The sequence below is a fragment of the Pan paniscus genome, chromosome 20 (genome assembly GCF_029289425.2).
Source record: "Pan paniscus chromosome 20, NHGRI_mPanPan1-v2.0_pri, whole genome shotgun sequence".
NCBI lineage: Eukaryota > Metazoa > Chordata > Mammalia > Primates > Hominidae > Pan > Pan paniscus.
The window spans coordinates 7,192,840-7,212,607 of NC_073269.2; the positions used below are offsets into that span (position 1 = coordinate 7,192,840).

The 19,768-nt window shown below is 61.9% G+C and overlaps 1 protein-coding gene across 1 annotated transcript in view; it reads left to right on the top strand.

The window, feature by feature from the left end:
- THOP1 (thimet oligopeptidase 1) overlaps positions 1–16,494 on the top strand; it is a 29,504-nt gene extending 13,010 nt beyond the window's left edge. Inside the window, exons 5-13 of the mRNA XM_003819247.4 lie at positions 1,302–1,404; positions 7,557–7,717; positions 9,530–9,665; positions 10,048–10,414; positions 10,845–11,046; positions 12,929–13,115; positions 13,265–13,393; positions 14,224–14,360; positions 16,029–16,494. Of these exons, the coding sequence (XP_003819295.1) occupies positions 1,302–1,404; positions 7,557–7,717; positions 9,530–9,665; positions 10,048–10,414; positions 10,845–11,046; positions 12,929–13,115; positions 13,265–13,393; positions 14,224–14,360; positions 16,029–16,190 (1,584 nt within the window). The 3' untranslated portion in view covers positions 16,191–16,494. The remainder of the gene's footprint in view (positions 1–1,301; positions 1,405–7,556; positions 7,718–9,529; positions 9,666–10,047; positions 10,415–10,844; positions 11,047–12,928; positions 13,116–13,264; positions 13,394–14,223; positions 14,361–16,028) is intronic.
- The last annotated feature ends 3,274 nt before the right edge of the window (positions 16,495–19,768 follow it).

The window sequence follows — 19,768 nt, forward strand, 5'->3', positions numbered from 1 at the left end:
GTCATGTGCATGGTAGAAGCCACAAACTCTCCCACAAGGGCCAGCAAGCAAGGAGGGAGCAGAGACAGCCCCGCCTGGAGGACAGAAGCACGGAAAAGGTGTGAGGTCCGGATGCTGGCGAGCGGAGTTCCAGCACGTCCCCGCAGCCCTGTGTGCTCATTGAGTCTCCAGAGCCTTCCCTGGCATGGCTGGGTTTGTTACGTGAGATGGCAAGAGGGGGAGACATTGGGAATTGCCCAGCATGGGGCCTGTTCCCAGGAGAGGCCCAGCAAGCCCTCAGCTGGTTCTGAACCAGGGCCTGCCTGACAAGATACAGGCTCCCTGCAAAGTCCTGGGCACAGTTTCCCCCCGCTGCCGCCCTCTGTCCTGCGGATGAGCATTTCTGCTCTGGCCCCATGGAGCTGGGCTCCAGACCCGCCTGGCGGAGCTTCCAGCAGGAGAATCTGAGTCAAAGTACAGCCCTGCTGCCAGCCTGTCATGTGTCATGTGGCCTCAAGCCAGGTCCTTGTCACATAGTGGTCACCTCCCAGCCTTCAAGGCCACCAGAGGGACCACTCAAGATTCAGTTCCTTTGTTGATATCCCATATCACCAGGGTCGAGTTTTAGCTGTTTCTAAAACCAGCTTTACCAGATAAGGGGTAAAATGTTCAAAAGCTGCCAGACACGGTGACTCATGCCTGTAATCCCAGCACTTTGGGAGGCTGAGGTGGGAGGATTGCTTGAGCCCAGGAGTTCGAAACCAGCCTGAGCAACATGGTGAAACCTCGTCTGTACCAAACATACAAAAATTAGCTGGGTGTAGTGGCGTGTACCTGTAGTCCTAGCTACTCAGGAGGCTGAGGCAGGAGGATCAATTGAGTTGGGAGGTTGAGGCTGCAGTGAGTCGAGATCATGCCACTGCACTCCAGCCTGGGCAACAGAGCGAGTCTCTGTCTCAGAAGAATGTTGAAAAGCTTAGGCTGCAGGCTCTGAAGGTGATTCCTTAATGGATAGGAGGGTCTGGAGCACTCTTGGCCAGGGCCACACCTGACAGACCGGAGCACATCCCTGAGGTTGCCCGAGGTCACCCAGCTTTGGATGCCGCAGCTGGTGTTGAAATCCACACTGCTCAGCCTCGTGGCCTCCGTGTCTGTCTGTCCTCCGCCTCCCGTCTCACTCTTTCCTCCTCGGTTGCCTCTTCTTTCGGCCTGGTTCTTGGGGAAATCCCTCAGCCCTCGGTGAGAGGGTTCCCAGGCCTTGCGTCTCCCCGCGGAGCCCGCCCCTGTCTCTCCCTCCCCTCACGCCCCGCCTTTCTCTCCAGAACATCAAACGCATCAAGAAGAAGCTGAGCCTTCTGTGCATCGACTTCAACAAGAACCTGAACGAGGACACGACCTTTCTGCCCTTCACGCTCCAGGAGCTAGGTAGGGGCCGGGCGGTGGGGCACGGGTGGCCGTCGGTCCTGGGACTCAGTGCAGGCCTGCCAGGCCCTCGGGGGCCGCCGCTTCCTCCTGTGGGCTTCTGTGCTGAAGGGCGGCGGGAGGCCGAAGTACGTGGACCTGACCGTCCTGGGCTGAGGACTTTCCTCACCGGGAGCGCTCCAGGGCCGTTTACAGCCAAAAGCTCTGAGCCCTCCTTGGGGAGGGCCATGGTCTGTCCCACCAAGATTCCACCCTGATAGAAAATGTCCCTGGCGGTGGCGGAAGCCCAGGCCGGACGGGGTGGCCAAGGGTGCCAGTCTCAGCCGTGGCCCTGAGGGAAACACAATTTTCCCTTGAGACCCCACTTCCTGCCTGCCTTTATTTATTTAATTTAATTTATTTGTTTATTTATTTTGAGATGGAGTCTTGCTCTGTTGCCCAGGCTGGAGTGCAGTGGTGCGACCTCCACTCACTGCAACCTCCGACCCCTGGGTTCAAGTGATTCTCCTGTCTCAGCCTCCTGAGTAGCTGGGACTACAGACGTATGCCATCACACCTGGCAAATTTTTTTATTTTTAGTAGAGACGGTTTCGCCGTGTTGGCCAGGGTGGTCTCAGACTCCTGGGCTCAGGATCTGCCCGCCTCAACCTCCCAAAGTTCTGGGATTACAGGCGTGAGCCACCGTGCCCAGGCAGGCCGGAATATTCTGATGGGTGCTATAGAATATAACCTCCAGTTCTAGACTCTGAATGTAGTTGCCTCTGAGGTGGTGGGTGGGGACAAGGCCCTCATGGCCGGAGGCCTCCACAGGTGGCTTGATGTATGGTCACCTGGGCGTATGTTTCCTGAGGGAACACTCGCAGGTCGGGCACTGCCAAGCTTGGCTGCCAGCCACTTGCTCAGCCCTCCCGTGTCTCGGGCAGCACATCCTACCCTCAGCTTCTGGCACTCAGGAGAGACGACGGGCTACAATCTGCCGTAAAGCACGTTTCCCAGCCTGCCCCTCAGTGGGTGCACTGATCACCCGCATCATTCCCGCAGCCACCCATGCCATCCCGCGGCCACCCACACCGTCCCCGCGGCCACCTGCACCATCCCCGTGGGGCTGCTTCTCCTGCCTGCTCGTGTTAGCAAGCAGAAGGACTCGGTGCCTGATGTTCTAGAAGCCAATGCCATGGCACCAAGGATTTGAGGAAACAAAAGCTTCTCATTGCAAGTGACTCCCAAGGAGACTGGGCGTCCAGCTCAAATCTGCCTCCTGTGCCAGCTTTCAGGCAGTACTTTCATGAGAGAAGGTGCAGAGGTGGATTCTGGGATTAGCAGGTGATTGTTGGAAGGAAAGGGGAGGTCTGGAAGGTCCTCGGGCACACACAGTTATCTGTCCGTGCCAGCTCGTGGGTCCTGGGTGTGAATCCTGGGGAAGTCTGTATGAAGCGCAGTGGAAGTTCAGTTGGCATCAGCCAGCTGGTTCTGCACAGACTCTGCTGGCTCATGTGGGTTCCAGCCGGTTTCAGCCAGTTTTGTTCTTGTCGGCGTTTCAGCTGCCTGTTTCTTTTCACGTTTGCCATCCTGCAAACTGGAATGTTTGTGGATTTTGGTGTCTAACTCTTTGGGGTGCTGTTCCATTTGTCGGGCCTGAGGGGTCTCCCGTGCAGGTGGCTTGAGTCCCATGTGGCCAGGTGACACCATCATGCAGGTGGCTAGCGCGTTGGGTGACAGTCTCCAGGGCTGTCCGCCGCTGCTGACCCAGGACCTGTTTCCCTTTGTGGTCCGTCATTTCTCAGGAGACGCCTTGCGATGGTCTTAGTTCCTTTTCTTCTGCTTACAACAGAAAACCTAAGGCCATGTAGTTTATAAGAAAAGGAATTAACTTGTCACAGCTCTGGAGGCTGAGAAGTCCCAGGTCGAGGGGCCATATCTGGCCAGGGCCTTCTTCCTGGTGGGGACTCTGGAGCCCTGAGGCGGCCAGGGTGTCACATGGCAAGGGGAGGGGGCTAAACGAGCCGGTTCCACCCAGGTCTCTCCTCCTCACAAAGCCCCAGGCCCTCTGCCACATTAACCCATCAGTCCCTTCATCCATGAATCCATGAATGGATTCATCCATTCCTGAAGGCAGAGCCCACATGACCCAGCTGCCTCTTGAAGGCCCCAGTACCTAATCCTGCCATCTCCCAATACCACCATCTCCAACACCGCCATCTCCCGATACCCACATCTCCCGATACCGCTACCTCTCAACACCGCCACCTCCCAACACTGCCATCTCCCGATACCCACATCTCCCAATACCGCTACCTCTCAATACCGCTACCTCCAACACCGCCACCTCCAACACCACCATCTCCAACACCGCCACCTCCAACACTGCCATCTCCCAATACCTCCACCTCCGGACACCCCCACCTCCTGACACACCCACCTCCCAACACCAACACCTCCCGACACACCCACCTCCCAACACCCCTGCCTCCCGATACCAACACCTCCTGACACCCCCACTTCCCGACGCCCCCACCTCCCGACACCAACACCTCCCAACACCAATACTTCCCCACACCACCTCCCAACACTAACACCTCCTGACACCCCCACCTCCCGACACCCCCACCTCCCAACACCAACACCTCCCGACACCCCCACCTCCCGACACCAACACCTCCCGACACCAACACCTCACGACACCCACACCTCACGACACCCACACCTCCCGACACCAATACCTTCCGACACCCCCACCTCCCGACACCGCCACCTCCCGACACCAACACCTCACGACACCCACATCTCCCGACACCACCATCTCTGGCATTAAGTTCCTGGTGCATTTTGGAGGGGACGCACCCAACCAGAGCAGAGACCTGTGAGTGTCCATCACTCGCACATTGTCATACACTAGTTGCCATGTCCATGGATGACTTCTGCCGCCCTCACCCTCTGGGCATCAGTCATCCTGCCGTGACTCCGAACCTTCCCTCCTTGCCTGTCTTCTTACTGTCCGTGTGCATGAGGCTTCTGTCTTATTCCCGGGTTATCATTCATTATCATTTATCCCAGTGCTCAAATCGTCCCACATGGACCCTCAGGAGTCCCTCCGAACAATCCCTGTGTCCTTGTAATGCACCTGCTGTCCTCTGAACCTGCTCTTACTGTGGGGTGCGCGGTACCGCGGGCTCGGCCTCTGAGCCCGCTCTTACTGTGGGGCGCGCGGTGCCGCGGGCTCGGCCTCTGAGCCCACGCTTACTGTGGGGTGCGCGGTATCGCGGGCTCGGCCTCTGAGCCCGCTCTTACTGTGGGGCGCGCGGTACCGCGGGCTCGGCCTCTGAGCCCGCTCTTACTGTGGGGCGCGCGGTACCGCGGGCTCGGCCTCTGAGCCCGCTCTTACTGTGGGGCCCGCGGTACCGCGGGCTCGGCCTCTGAGCCCGCTCTTACTGTGGGGTCCGCGGTACCGCGGGCTCGGCCTCTGAGCCCGCTCTTACTGTGGGGTCCGCGGTACCGCGGGCTCGGCCTCTGAGCCCTCTCTTACTGTGGGGCGCACGGTACCGCGGGCTCGGCCTCTGAGCCCAGTCTTACTGTTGGACATGTGATGTCGCAGGCTCGTCCCATGCTCTCCCTGCCCCAGCCCTCAGATGCTCCATTTCTTGGAGGAGACCTGGCGCCTTTGAGTGGAGGGTGACTTAGGCACCGGATGTGTTCACCACTGCCAGGGAGCAGCATTCCTGGGCACTGTTAACAGTTAGGAAGCAGACACGCATCTCTGCACCACACATGGACACACACACTCTTCTGTTCTGTGTCTGTATATCAAATCCACAAGTGCAGCGGGGCACGCCGGCACACACCTGAGGTCCCAGCCACTCGGGAGGCTGAGGCAGGGGGATTGCTTGAGTCTGGGAGCTCAGAGCCACAGTGAACGTGAACTATGCATTCGTGAACTATCCATTGCAGCCTGGGCAACAGAGCAAGACCCTTTTTCTAAAAAAATAAAAACTTTCATGAGTCCACTTTGCAGCTTCTCTTCCAGTCCAGCGCTGCTGGGCCCCCCAGCCGTCTCCCTTGCTGTCCTTTAACTCCCGTCTCCGACCGCCAGCCGTCACTCCTGGGTGACACACTGTCGAGGTGGAGAGCTGCTGTTTGAAGGCCCGTGGTCCTTGGAAAGGACGGTGTGCAGGTCCCGGGAGGCCTCCCCCTCATGCTGCGGTCACTCGGCAGACAATTGCCAGGCCCGCGCTGGTGCTGGGGTACAAACGGGAAGGCGGGGGCTCTGCCGGCCACAGGACTCTCAGCTCCCTCATCACCACCCACACCCACGGGCTGGCCTCCCAAAATTTCCCCCATCTGCCTCTGGTCCCCCAACCGGATCATTCTTTCCACCCTTGCCTCCCTGGGGTCCCTGTGAGCTCCCGATCATTCTTTCCACCCCTACTGCCCTGGGGTCGGCGTGAGCTCCCGATCATTCTTTCCACCCCTACTGCCCTGGGGTCGGCGTGAGCTCCCGATCATTCTTTCCACCCTGACTCCCCTGGGGTCCCTGTGAGCTCCCGATCATTCTTTCCACCCCTAGTGCCCTGGGGTCGGGGTGAGCTCCCTATCATTCTTTCCACCCTGACCACCCTGGGGTCGGCGTTAGCTCCCGATCATTCTTTCCACCCTGACCGCCCTGGGGTCGGCGTGAGCTCCCGATCATTCTTTCCACCCTGACCGCCCTGGGGTCGGCGTGAGCTCCCGATCATTCTTTCCACCCTGACCGCCCTGGGGTCCCCGTGAGCTCCCGATCATTCTTTCCACCCTGACTCCCCTGGGGTCGTCGTGAGCTCCCGATCATTCTTTCCACCCTGACCGCCCTGGGGTCGGCGTGAGCTCCCGATCATTCTTTCCACCCTGACTCCCCTGGGGTCCCTGTGAGCTCCCGATCATTCTTTCCACCCCTAGTGCCCTGGGGTCGGGGTGAGCTCCCGATCATTCTTTCCACCCTGACCACCCTGGGGTCGGCGTTAGCTCCCGATCATTCTTTCCACCCTGACCGCCCTGGGGTCGGCGTGAGCTCCCGATCATTCTTTCCACCCTGACCGCCCTGGGGTCGGCGTGAGCTCCCGATCATTCTTTCCACCCTGACCGCCCTGGGGTCCCCGTGAGCTCCCGATCATTCTTTCCACCCTGACTCCCCTGGGGTCGGCGTGAGCTCCCGATCATTCTTTCCACCCTGACCGCCCTGGGGTCGGCGTGAGCTCCCGATCATTCTTTCCACCCTGACCGCCCTGGGGTTGAGGTGAACCAGTCTTTGCATTGAAGCTGCAAGCCTGAGGCACGGTGGCCCTGGCGTCTCCCGAGCCATGAGGTAGGAACCCCAGAGGGTTTCAGTCCGGGATGCTGCCGCCCCCACTTCTCTTGAGGCTGTCGGGCAGGGGCCAGGTGGGAGGGTGTGGCTGCCGGGCAGCGGGGTGAACTGTGTCCTGCCAGGGGTTTTGTGGGTGGAGAAGGGACAGCAGGGCTCCAGTGAGAAGCTCTGGGAGTAGGAATTGGGTCTCTCTGGAGGGACACACTTGAAAGTGGCTGAGCCGTGGGGCTGCGTGCTGAGATCTCAGCTCTGAGCGGGAGGCTCTGCCTGGGGGTCGTTCTTCAGGAAAAGCAAAGCAGGACCTCCCTCTCCATGAGGAGCCTCCCTCTCCGCCCAGGGCCCAGCGTGCTCGGCTCTCCTGCTGTTTTTGTCTTTGATGGGAGGCACTGCCTCTAACGCTGGTTTCCTTGTGCAGTGGCCGGGCCACCCTTCCCGCCACCCTCCTCCCTTCACACATGAGGTTGGTGACGGCGCCCTGGAAGCCCACGCTGTCCGGGGGTTGGGCCGGATTTAGCTTTAACCTCTCTGGGGCAGGAGATCCTGCTCTGAGGGTGCTGGGGGGTTTCCTGGTGGGGTTAGGGGCGGGACGTGAGAACTGTGGCAGGTGGTGGCCAGGCTGTGGGGGAGCCAGGGTGTTTCTTGATGGGGTTAGATGGGGGATGTAAGAATTGCAGCGGGTGGTGGCCAGGCTGCGGCTGCTCGCTGAGGGCCCCCTTGTAGCTTTCCAGGCAGAGGGGAAGCCCACCCCTTCCCTCACACGCTGTGTGCAGGCTGTGGGCCCATCAGTCCTGTCAAAGCCACCCTGGTTCTGTCCCCATAGGAGGGCTCCCCGAGGACTTTCTGAACTCCCTGGAGAAGATGGAGGACGGCAAGTTGAAGGTCACCCTCAAGTACCCCCATTACTTCCCCCTCCTGAAGAAATGCCACGTGCCTGAGACCAGGAGGAAAGTGGAGGAGGCCTTCAACTGCCGGTGCAAGGAGGTGAGAAGGCACGGCCAGGGGGCCCCAGAACAGTGGGTCTGGACCTTGTGGGGCCCGTCTGCTCCATGCGTGTGAGGCACCTCCAGGCTTTGCACTTGGTTGGCCTCCCAATCTCCCTGGCCAGGCCCAGTGGCCAGCAGAGGCCTCCCTGTGGGGCTCTGCCGTGCCCTGGAGGTGTCTGTGCTGGGCTCCACCCAGACCCTGGGGCCACAGCTCAGGGCCCAGTTCATCCTTCCCAAGCTGAGCCTCCTGCTGCTGCTCTGAGCATCTGGCCGCGCGCATGTCTCATCCCTCCCTTATCTGGAGCCGCCCCTCAGGTGTGTCAGCCCAGATAATTCCTTTTGTCTTAAATGATGGTGCCCGGACCTGAGCCTGGGTCCACAGGTGGGTTGTGACTGGGCTATCTCGCTGTGACTGGCGTCAGACGGCCGTTCCCACAGGGACACATGTAACTGTCCACGGCGCCATGGTGTGGTCGGTCAGGTGGTCTCTGCACGTCTCCCATTCGCCATCTGGAACAGGCAGAGGCTCTAGGAGTGGGCCTCTTGGTCCCCTGACGACACCAAGTTGGTGCTTGTGCGGCTGGCGAAAGGGGGATACACGCTGATCACTGCAAAGGGATGGGCGGGCACTGATCACTGCAAGGGGACGGGCGGGTGCCCATCACTGCAGGGGGATGGGCGGGTGCCCATCACTGCAGGGGGACGGGTAGGCGCCCATCACTGTAGGGGGATGGGCAGGCACCAATGGGGGGACGGGCGGGTGCCCATCACTGCAGGGGGACGGGCGGGTGCCCATCACTGCAGGGGAGCGGGTGGGCGCCCATCACTGCAGGGGGATGGGCAGGCACCACTGGGGGGACGGGTGGGCGCCCATCACTGCGGGGGGTGGGGGACGGGTGGGTACCAATGGGGGTACAGGTGGGCACCGATCACTGCAAGGCGGGGGTGTGCTCCTCGCTGTTCAGGGACCGGGAACTCAGTCTGCTCAGATGGGGCGTGGCCTGCCCTCTACATGTTGGCTGTGAATTCACGTTGCTGTTAAGCCTAAGTAGGTGGACCCGTGGACTGGGCACACCTCGACTTCCCCACTGCGCCTTGGAAGGTCAACTGGGCAATCCCGTCCTGGTCCCCAGGCTTGGGTCCCAGTGGCAGAGTGAGGGCCAGGCCAAGAGGGCGCACACGGGTGGGCTGAGTTCCAGGTCCCGGGGGATGTGCCGCCTCAGAGACCTTGCTGCTGGCGGTCGGCCTGGCCCCTATTTGGCTGGCTGCTCTGCACGCACCTGCTGGTTACAGCTGGGTTTCCTGTGGACCCAGCTGGTGGGCACATCTGTCCTGAACAGGCCTCTGTTTCTCCTCGTAAACACCTCACGTGGCTTTCATGCATCCTCCCCCACCCCCACTGGCTTGGTTGGCAGTGCCAGTCCTCAGAAGTGAGGCTGTGTGCATGTCATTTGCCGGTGGCGATAGGCAGAGCCCATGAGACTGGGAACCAAGGCCTGGACATGGGGGTGTCCCCACATGCAGCAGTGATGCCCTCGGAGGCTCCTCGGACAGCCCCTGGTCCCCATACCACGTTCCGTGTGAGGCCTTAGAGTCATCTGCACCCCTTCTGGTTCCAAAAAGGACTTGGGATTATGATAACACTGGTGGCATGACCAGAGGAGTTGTGTAGTAACACAGGCCGAGAGGGGCAGGGACCGGAGGTCAGACGGAGCTGGATATGAGCCTTTGGCCCTGGGACAGGGCGTGCTGGCCCTGGAGGTGGAGGGAGTGGCGCCCCTGGGTGACAGTGTGGTGGTGTCGGTTGCAGGAGAACTGCGCTATCCTCAAGGAGCTGGTGACGCTGCGGGCCCAGAAGTCCCGCCTGCTGGGGTTCCACACGCACGCCGACTATGTCCTGGAGATGAACATGGCCAAGACCAGCCAGACCGTGGCCACCTTCCTAGGTAGCCCTTCCTTCCTCCTCCACCGGGGTCCCTGTGGGGAAGGTTCTCAGGGTCACCCCAGGGGACAGTCGGTGCTACCCCTAGAGCCCTGTCCTTTCCCTCCATGAAGAGGGACTTCTGACGCCTGCCCTGGCTCCCTCACTCCCCCCGAGGGACCCTTACAGAACAGGGAAGCGCCCAGGCCCTGGGGTCAGTCCCATGCTTGCACCCGGCCCCGCCGCCCCCTCACCCTGAGCACGAGGATGCTCGGCCCCTCGAGGGGTTGCTGGGAACTGCGGGCCCTCCCTTCGGAATGGGGAGCCTGACAAAGTCACGGCCGCGGGCGGGCGAGCCATGGAGGAGCCTGCAAGGCGAGAGGCCCACCTTTCCGCCCTCCCCGCAGATGAGCTGGCGCAGAAGCTGAAGCCCCTGGGGGAGCAGGAGCGTGCGGTGATTCTGGAGCTGAAGCGTGCGGAGTGCGAGCGCCGGGGCCTGCCCTTCGACGGCCGCATCCATGCCTGGGACATGCGCTACTACATGAACCAGGTGGAGGAGACGCGCTACCGCGTGGACCAGAACCTGCTCAAGGAGTACTTCCCCGTGCAGGTGGTCACGCACGGGCTGCTGGGCATCTACCAGGAGCTCCTGGGGCTGGTCTTCCACCACGAGGAGGGCGCCAGTGCCTGGCATGAGGACGTGCGGCTCTACACCGCGAGGGACGCGGCCTCGGGGGAGGTGGTCGGCAAGTTCTACCTGGACCTGTACCCGCGGTGGGTGAGGGCAGCGGGGGCGGGGGGCGCACCCCGGCCCTGGGTCTCCTCGGAGCCCGGCGTTCCCGTCTGAGATGGGAAGGAAGTCGTTGCCTGCTCCATGGGGTCTCGGGGATGAACCCCGAGACGTAGCACCCGTGGGCACACCACAGGGGCCGAAAATGCAGCTGTCCCCGTTTCCAGTCTCAGCCACCCGGACAGGGCGCAGCTCTGCCCAGGCCGGAGTCCTTTAGGGGAGGGATGGCAGCCGGGGCCTGGCCGTGGTTTTCATGCTGCCCTGCGCCAAGCCACCTCTGCTGAGAGGGAGGTTTAGAACCTCAGAGGTGCCCGGCGGTCTGGGTTAGCAGTCAGGTGGGCTGAGGGATGCGGAGTCAGGGACTCTTGCGGTGTCTCTAGTCCCTGCGGGGCCTGACGCTGCCTCCCTCCCCAGGGAAGGAAAGTACGGGCACGCGGCCTGCTTTGGCCTGCAGCCCGGCTGCCTGCGGCAGGATGGGAGCCGCCAGATCGCCATCGCGGCCATGGTGGCCAACTTCACCAAGCCCACAGCCGACGCGCCCTCGCTGCTGCAGCATGACGAGGTAGAGACCTACTTCCATGAGTTTGGCCACGTGATGCACCAGCTCTGCTCCCAGGTGGGTGCGGGCCCGGGCAGGGGCAGGGGCAGGGGCAGGGGCAGGGGCTGCCTGTGGTCAGCGAGGCCCAAGCCTGGGGCTTCGGCTTCCGGCTCTCTCTGCACCCGCCCGGTGGCTCCTTCATCCAATGCCACCCAAAGATGGTGACTCCCTGTCATGCCCGTGTCCTGGGGCTGCCCCAGCAAAACACCACAGACCAGGGCTTACACAAGGTGCGTGTATTTCCTCATGGTCCTAGAGGCTGGAGTCGGAGGTCACAGTGTCAGCAGGGTTGGCTCCCTCGAGGTCCCTCCTTGGCTTGTGGCCGCCACCACCTCCCCGCATCCTCATGTGGTCGTCCTTCTGTGTGGGTCCCCGTCTCGTCTTCTTACAGGGACCCCAGTCATGCCGGATCAGGGCCCGCCCAACAACCTCACTTGACCGTAGTGACCTCCTTAGACATCCTGTCTCTAAGTAGTCACATCCTGGCCAGGCGTGGTGGTCCACGCCTGTAATCCCAGCACTTTGGGAGGCCGAGGCGGGTAGATCACCTGAGGTCAGGAGCTCAAGACCAGCCTGGCCAACATGGTGCCATCTTGTTGCAAGCGTCTTTCCTGGCACACAGTCAGCAATTGCTCCTCAGAAAGGCTCTGTCCTATGAAGTCACTGAGAACCCTGAGAAGTGCATGCAGACCTGTCCCTCCAAGGGGACCCAGGGCTGGGTTCCCAGGAGCCTCTGGTCACGTGTTCGCCAACTGATCATTCCAGAACCTTACTGTGTGTGTTTTGGGTTCAAGACACCTTACTGCTGTACAGCGCTGACGGGTTCACGTTGAACACATGGCTGGTGGCTCTGTCACCCACACCTGAGCACAGCTTGCACACACAGGGTGTCCCCACGAGGCACATCATGGCCTCCTGGTGCTGAAGGAGACGAGACAGTGCTCTGCACAACGCTTGGGGCCTTTTAAACACAAAATCACCAAGAGCACAAAGATGCAAACACCGTGCCCCCACTACACTGAGAAAAGGACACTTGCTCATAAAATGAGCCGAAGCGAGAAGACAGAGCACGGCCCGTCTGAGGACCGTCTGCTTAGGGGCGCCGCAGTGCTGGCCTCTGGGGTTTCTGTGGATCTTAGTAGGCGAGTTTGAAAACACGGAGTCCAGGAATGAGGATCGACCGTGTGTCCACCTTTCCTGGCTTCCCTGCCACACTGTTTGCACAGCACTCGTAGCCAGCACACGCGTGTGCACATCCACACAGGTGCTCGCACAGGTGCCCACGCACGTGCCTGCAAGCCTGCTTTGCATGCTGCTTTCTGCGTGTCCCCGGCGCCTGGCACGGCGAGTCCCTTGGTGCGTTCCGTCGGGACAAGGAGCGTGGCTGCGTGGTCCTTGGAACGGAAAAGCCTCGGTGTTGCAGAGAGGACCTTGAGGATCACCCAGGAGTTCCCTCGCCGTTGGCTGCCTGCCATGGTTCCAGCGGGACTCAGTCAAGGGCTGTGCTTTTAGGGAAGGTTCCACACACACAGGAGCAGGGAGATGCAGCATGCCTCACAGCGTCCCCACCCGGACCTGGCCGTCCCCAGGTCCCAACCCCTCGGGGTGCGGAGCTTTCAGGGAGCAGCAGCTCTGTGGCTAGAGGAGAAGCGTGGGTGGCCTCCAGGGACGGGGTCATGTGGCCGGCATCTTCAGGTGTGTCCTGCTGCCACCGGCAGCCAGCAGCAGCCCAGGGGCCTCCGGGTCCCAGTCGTTTTCCAGTTTTGGGGTGGGAGGGCCGGGCCCAGCGCATCACCTGTGCACTCGCCCCGTTTGCACTGTGGCAGCTGACACGGGCCAGGCCGGTGGGAACGGGCTAGGCAGGGCCTGGGCACTCTGAGGCTCTGCCCCATCCCTGCAGGCGGAGTTCGCCATGTTCAGCGGGACCCACGTGGAGCGGGACTTTGTGGAGGCGCCCTCGCAGATGCTGGAGAACTGGGTGTGGGAGCAGGAGCCGCTGCTGCGGATGTCGCGGCACTACCGCACAGGCAGCGCCGTGCCCCAGGAGCTCCTGGAGAAGCTCATTGAGTCCCGGCAGGCCAATACAGGTGCACCCGCCCCGTCCGGGGAAGGGCGCTAACCTCGGGGGGCGGCACACAGCTGGGGCCTGGCATGTGCCCCGGGTGGGGGTCGGAGCTCTGGGCAGAGTGGGCCGGGGCAGGTGCAGAGGCCAGCTCCCTCCTTCCCTCCCGCCCAGGCCTCTTCAACCTGCGCCAGATCGTCCTCGCCAAGGTGGACCAGGCCCTGCACACGCAGACGGATGCAGACCCCGCCGAGGAGTATGCGCGGCTCTGCCAGGAGATCCTCGGGGTCCCGGCCACGCCAGGTAGCCACCCTTGAGCCGGGCACACCCTGGAATTTGGGGCCTCAGCTGCTTCCCTGGGAAGGTGAAGGGAGTTGGTCCCCATGCTTCACTTAGCAAGTGCAGGAGTCCCTGCTGGGGAGCCACGGAGCGCGTCCCAGGCTCCTCGGGGGACAGCCCCAGCTGAGATGCAGCTGCAGGCCCAGGGTCAGGGACGGGTGTGCAGCCCCAGCCCCCAGGAGGAGTGAGTTCCCTGGAGCCTCTGCTTTGAATGAAGCTGGCGTTTTCCTGATTCAAATGTATGACACATGCTTTGTAAAAAGCCTGGAGAAGTACAGGAAGGCCTAGGAATTTCCGATCCTGACGATGAGAAGTGGGCCCTGTTTCCATGCACACCTGTTGTCCTGTGTGCATGTGTGTTCACACACGCTTGCGAGGATCCAGAATTTGGAAATGCAGCATGATTTTAACATGGGTGGTGTTTTGCTGGCTTAACACTCCATAGACTTCAAAAATCTTTCCAAAAGTGTTTTCAGCAGCGTGGCCTGTGCTGTTGCGTGGGCGTGCCTTGCTTTATTGACACAGTCTCATAATGGGGACGTTGCTCTGTGGCAGCTGACAGCCCCGTTAAATGAGCTCCAGTCCTTCCAGGAGAGGGGGCGGAGACTTGTGGCCCTCGCTTTGTGGCTGGCTCTGGTTCTAGAAGTATCCGGCTGGTCTCAGCCCTCACTGTGATCCTCCAGCTTCTCCCTGTTCCGGGCAGGCGGTCTCAGGAGTCTGGCTGGTTGTCTTCTCCTGGAGGAGGAGCATGGGGTGGGGGCTACAGTGTGAACCCTGCCATGTGTCCGTCCCAGGAACCAACATGCCTGCAACCTTCGGCCATCTGGCAGGTGGCTACGACGCCCAGTACTACGGGTACCTGTGGAGCGAGGTGTATTCCATGGACATGTTCCACACGCGCTTCAAGCAGGAGGGCGTCCTGAACAGCAAGGTACGCGGGGACCGGGGACAGGGAGGGCGTCCTGAACGGCAAGGTACGCGGGGACCGGGGACAGGGGGGGCGTCCTGAACGGCAGGGTACATGGGGACCGGGGACCGGGGACCGGGAGGGCGTCCTGAACGGCAGGGTACGCGGGGACCGGGGACAGGGGGGGCGTCCTGAACGGCAGGGTACATGGGGACCGGGGACCGGGGACCAGGAGGGCGTCCTGAACGGCAGGGTATGCGGGGACCGGGGACAGGGAGGGTGTCCTGAACGGCAGGGTACATGGGGACCGGGGACCGGGGACCAGGAGGGCGTCCTGAACGGCAGGGTACGGGGGGACTGGGGACAGGGGGGGCGTCCTGAACGGCAGGGTACATGGGGACCGGGGACCGGGGACCAGGAGGGCGTCCTGAACGGCAAGGTACGCGGGGACCGGGGACAGGGAGGGCGTCCTGAACGGCAGGGTGGGGCTGAGAAAAGCACACCTTTGGCCTGGGCCTGGGTGTGCCGGGTGAGCCGTCCCGGCCGAGGCACCTGCTGGTCTTGGTGCGGTGCTGCCCACAGCTCCTCCCCGGGCCCTGCAGGAAGCTCCACGCTGGCCCCTCAGGCCTCGGGCTGTGAGTGCTGGGAGCTCCGTGTCTTCCCATACGAGTCCTTCCGGGATCTGCGTGATCGGCCTCAGAGCCATGGGCTGAGACAGACCCTTCTCTGGGGAAGGCTTGGCGTTTGCCATTCATTTGCTCCTCCAACCTCCAGTTTCCTCACTGTGAAGTGCGGCCGTTACGCCATGTGAGCCTGTGCCTCCCGCTGACTTGGTGTGACCCAGGCTCGGGACAGCCGCCAGAGTCCCTCACAAGGAACAGGTGGCTACCAGCTTTGAGGGCCGGCCCTGCCCTGTCTGGGTGCAACATTGCACTGGGCAGCCTGCAGGTACCTCAGAGCCACCAAGCCCAGGCACTCAGCCGCTCCCTTTATAGAGGTGCAGAGGCCAGGACCTGGGGGAGCAATGGTCCGACAAGCCCCCTGTCTTCACAGCCCAGCAGGGACCTCCCCCCTCCTGAGGCAGCTTCCAGCAGCTCCCCCTGCTGCTGAGGTGAGGGGGTCCCACCTCTGAGGACCGGCCGGGGGCTGTTGAGGTGGAGTCCCCCGGGTGGGAGCTGGGACTGTGGCTCCCTGGCTCTGCAGCCTGCAGTCCGCGCAAGCTCCTGCGGGGCTCTGGGGCGTTGGGGTCTCCTTGGTGGCTGGCACCGGCACCTCGCAGTCTCATCTCTGCCTCACCTGCCCGTAGTCCCGCAGTCACAGGGCTGGGCTCAAACCCGGGCCTTTAGGGCGGCCCAGAGCGCGAGCGGCTTCCACATTGTCCAGCCGGAGGCTCAGCCACTTCTGTTTGTGGGCTCGCCTGGGATTTCAGTGGGGGCTGATGGCGGGAGCCACCTCGGGAGTTTGGGGAGTTCGGGGCTCTGCTGGCCCCTCAGTGCACACCCCCACTCTGAGATTCTGATGAAAGGCACCTGCGCTCTCCCACCTGTGCTGATGCAGGCGGCCCCCGGGCCTCCCTGGGAGCCTGGAAGGGGTTGCTCCGAGGCCCCCCAGGCGAGGGTGTGCAGACTCCTGGGGTCCTCTGCCTTCCTCCCTGGGTCCCCACCCGCACACAGTGCCCTGTCTCCTCGGCAGGTCGGCATGGATTACAGAAGCTGCATCCTGAGACCCGGCGGTTCCGAGGATGCCAGCGCCATGCTGAAGCGCTTCCTGGGCCGTGACCCCAAGCAGGACGCCTTCCTCCTGAGCAAGGGGCTGCAGGTCGGGGGCTGCGAGCCCGAGGCGCAGGTCTGCTGAGGCCCGGCACTGCGACTGCCCAGTCTGGCCTGCGCTCCCGCCGCCCTGGTGCCTTAGCCCCCGGCCCAGGATGGGGCAGGCTCTGGCACAGTGCCTGGGACTGGCAGGGTGGCTGAGCGGCTGTCTTGCCTCTTGTCATTGTCTGTCCCCACCCGGTCATGGCGTCCTCAAGGCATCTGGAGGGCTTTCGTGGCTGCCAGGGCCTGGTCTTTGTTGCACTAACACGTCTCCTCCCTGGGAAACGTCCCTTGTCAGGAGACGGCTCTTCTTTGAAATGAGGTCATTAAAAGGAAACAGAAAAAGAGAGAGGCTCCCTGGCCTGGTCACTGGCTCCTGCGCTTTTTGGTCCAAGGACGGCGGGACGGTGGGTCAGGGTCCAGCCCTCGGGCTGTTGCCACACCAGGCCCTGGATTGGGGCTCAGGTCCTTGTGGGGGCGGGGGGTGGGGGAGTAAAGGGCTGGGAACCAGTTCTGCCAGCCAGGCCGGCCTGGGGAGTCTGAGAGACTTCTGCTTCCTGCATGCTTCTCACCTGTCGTCATTCTGGAACATTCCCTCCCCTCCCTGCTCAGCTCTGGCCATCAAGGACCAGGCTCCGCTGGTCAGAGAGTCCGGAAAGTCAGGGCAGGCCCTGTGCGCACAGGCAGCCAGGGCGGGGCTGGGGGTCAGCAGCTGCCCACCCTCTCATCCACAGGGGAAGGCCGGGCTCACTCCAGCTTCCTAGGCAGAGTCTCTGGGGGTTCCTGTTGGACACAAGTGAACCAGGTGAACCAGGGCAGCTGCTGGAAGCTCGGCCATGGCCCTCGTCCTCATGGCCTTGGGGACTGCCTGTGCCTGCCCTCCCTGGCGGCCCCACTCCCCTGGCTGTGGGCAACATGGCAAAGTCTTGATCGGGGGTGCAGGGTCGGGGGGGCACTTCCTGGACCCTCCAACAGTGCTCAGAGATGCCTCAGGGATAGCTGTCGGCTGTGTCCCCACCTCCCGAGCAAGACAAGTGGATGCTCCCCGTCTCTTCAGTCCCAGTGCTCTGATGTTTTCTCCCGCGACTGTGAGTTTCTCGGGAGCCCCCCTCGTGCCCTGGGAGCGTCCCTCCCCAGTCTTAGTCCTCCACGAAAGACGCTGGTCAGCAGAACCTGTGACCCTGCTTCCCGAGGCCTATGGGTGGCCAGACATCCGCCTCGTCCTCACCTCCATTTGGACAGGACTCCGAGGGCTGTGCCATCTGCTTCAGCCCCTCCTGTCCCATTCCCACCCAGCCCAGGCCAGTGTGGCTGTGGCCGCTGCCATGGGGCCTGCTTTGCACCTTACGCACGCCTGGCTCTGCTCCATGCACCTGCTTCTGTGTCTTTCCAACTCTGGGGGCTAAGGGGTGAGTCTTGTCTTTGCAGAGCTGGACAGCACAGCCTGTGGCCAGGAGGGTTATGCCCGCGAGGCGGGAATCCATAAGTGGGAACACCACAGCGGTCACGTTTCAGATACTCACAGCTCAGAGCGGGTCCCATAGCTTGCACCTGAAGCCCCAGCTACTCAGGAGGCTGAGGCGGAAGGATTGCTTGAGCCCAGGAGGGCGAGGCCAGCCTGGGCAACGTGGCAAGACCCCATCTCTAAATAAAATAAGTTTGGTGGGTGTGGGGCCAGTGCCTGTGGTCTGTTTTTTGGGAGGCTGAGGCAGGAGGATCGCTTGAGCCTAGGAGGTCGAGGCTGCAGTGAGCCATGATCCCACCACTGCACTGCAGCCTGGGCAACACAGCAAGACCGTCTCTAAAATAACAATAATAATAAAATACCTGGGGTTCAGAAAAGAAAAGCTGGAAGGCAAAGCCGACCGCACTGGGCAGAGGTGGAGATGGCAAGTCTGGGGGCTCCCTCATCTTCCCCTGCCCTGAGCCCTCAGGTGGCCTCCACCTGGTCCCCAGCCAAGTCCCAGTTGTGCAAGAGCACCCCAGCTGGGCCCTGGGCCATCACAGTCTTGTCACACAGCCTGGCCCGTCACAGCAGAGCTGGGGTCACAGCCTTGGGCTGCTGGGCCGTGGGCGGATGGCCTGGACCGTCCACACCCCGCTCCCCTGGAAGTCACCGACCGGGCTTCGTTGCCGGATGCCCCAAGCAGCCCCCCGCGGTGCTTCGCAAGTTGGGCCGCCTCCCCCAGCATGTCCCCTGCTCTGTGGACACCCAGGGACGTGGAGGTAGTAGCACAGAGTCTCGGTCCAGGGCCCTGTTCCCCAGGGAGCTGGGCGTCCTCAGAGCCTTCCCAAATGCCCACACCGGGGGCACCCGGGTTTCCCCAAACACTCCAGGACAGAGCGGGGGCTTTGATCACAGGGAGGGGGCTGCAGAGCTGCTGTGTCTCCTGGCTCCTCTGCCCCATGCTCCCCACTCAGGGCTCCAGCAGTGGGCTCAGAGGACAGTGTGACATTAGCATCCCCTTCCCGTCCAGGTTGTCACTCTCCTTGGCCCCTTGCTGCTCCCCAGTGGAAAAAAAAAGGGGGAAATAAAAAGAATCGTAAAAAATATATATATTGGAACCTGTATGTTTTGTGATCTTCGCAACGTTTCTCTGTAAACTCTCCTTCTTTAGGTTTTTGACAAAACCTGAATGCAGAAGTGGTCTCCTCCCCAGTCACCCGTCCAGCCCCCGTGGGCTGTCCCCAGGTGTCCCTGGCTCTTCATCCCCACAGTCCTGTCCCTGCCTGTGCTGCCTCCAACACACGCGCCCCAGGCTTTGTGCCTGTGGTTCCATTTTGGTCCTTCACAAAGTGTTTCTCCAACCGAGAAGCTGCTGGGATCTCTGTGGTTGGTGGCCCCGAGCGGCCCCACTCCTCTCAAGGATGATACCAGTGGGGCCGTTGTAGGCAGGCTCCATGCTGCGGGCTGGGCAGGCGCGGTCGTCCCCATCCTCCCCATGGGACTTGTGTTACTGTCCCCGTGTCCCAGACGGGGCGTCTCAGGAGCAGAGCCAGCGTCCTCCCTCCTCTCCCCAATGAGCAACACCGGCTGAAGGCCACAGCCTTGAAAGGGACAGGGGCCTCACTCTCCAGGGCTGTCCCTACTTCAAGGGACAAAATGTTTTGTGAAACTCAGTTCGATTCTGAGATTAATGGCCAGCTTGCGGGTGGTTTGAGCCCTGGGCTGGAAGGCAGTAGGTCTGGGTTCAAGTCTCCAGGTAGACGGGGCCCAGGGATGAGTTCCAGCATGGGCTAGGGGCCAGGGTGCTGCCCACGTGGCTCCCTGGGGAACTGGGCTCCCTGTGGCCATGCAGAGAGCTTTCTGGCTTTTCCAGGCTGCACCAGACGGGTGTGATGCTCTCCTCTTCAGACCCCAGACTGCCCTTGTGTGTTCCCTCTTGCCCCATCCTGAGGTCAGGGAGACGGAGCTCTGTCCCAAAGGCCATCCTGTGCCCCCGGCCACCTCTCATCGTTGGTTTGCGGATGGGCTGGTGACCTATTTTGGAGCACCTACATCAGTGCCGTCCTCCAGTCTGACTCGGTTTGAAAGATTAGAGAATTTTATTTTTCCCTGAACTTGAAATTGGGAGGAGGGAATGCTGTCGGCACGTGGAGGTGCTTGGAGTGGGGCCTGCC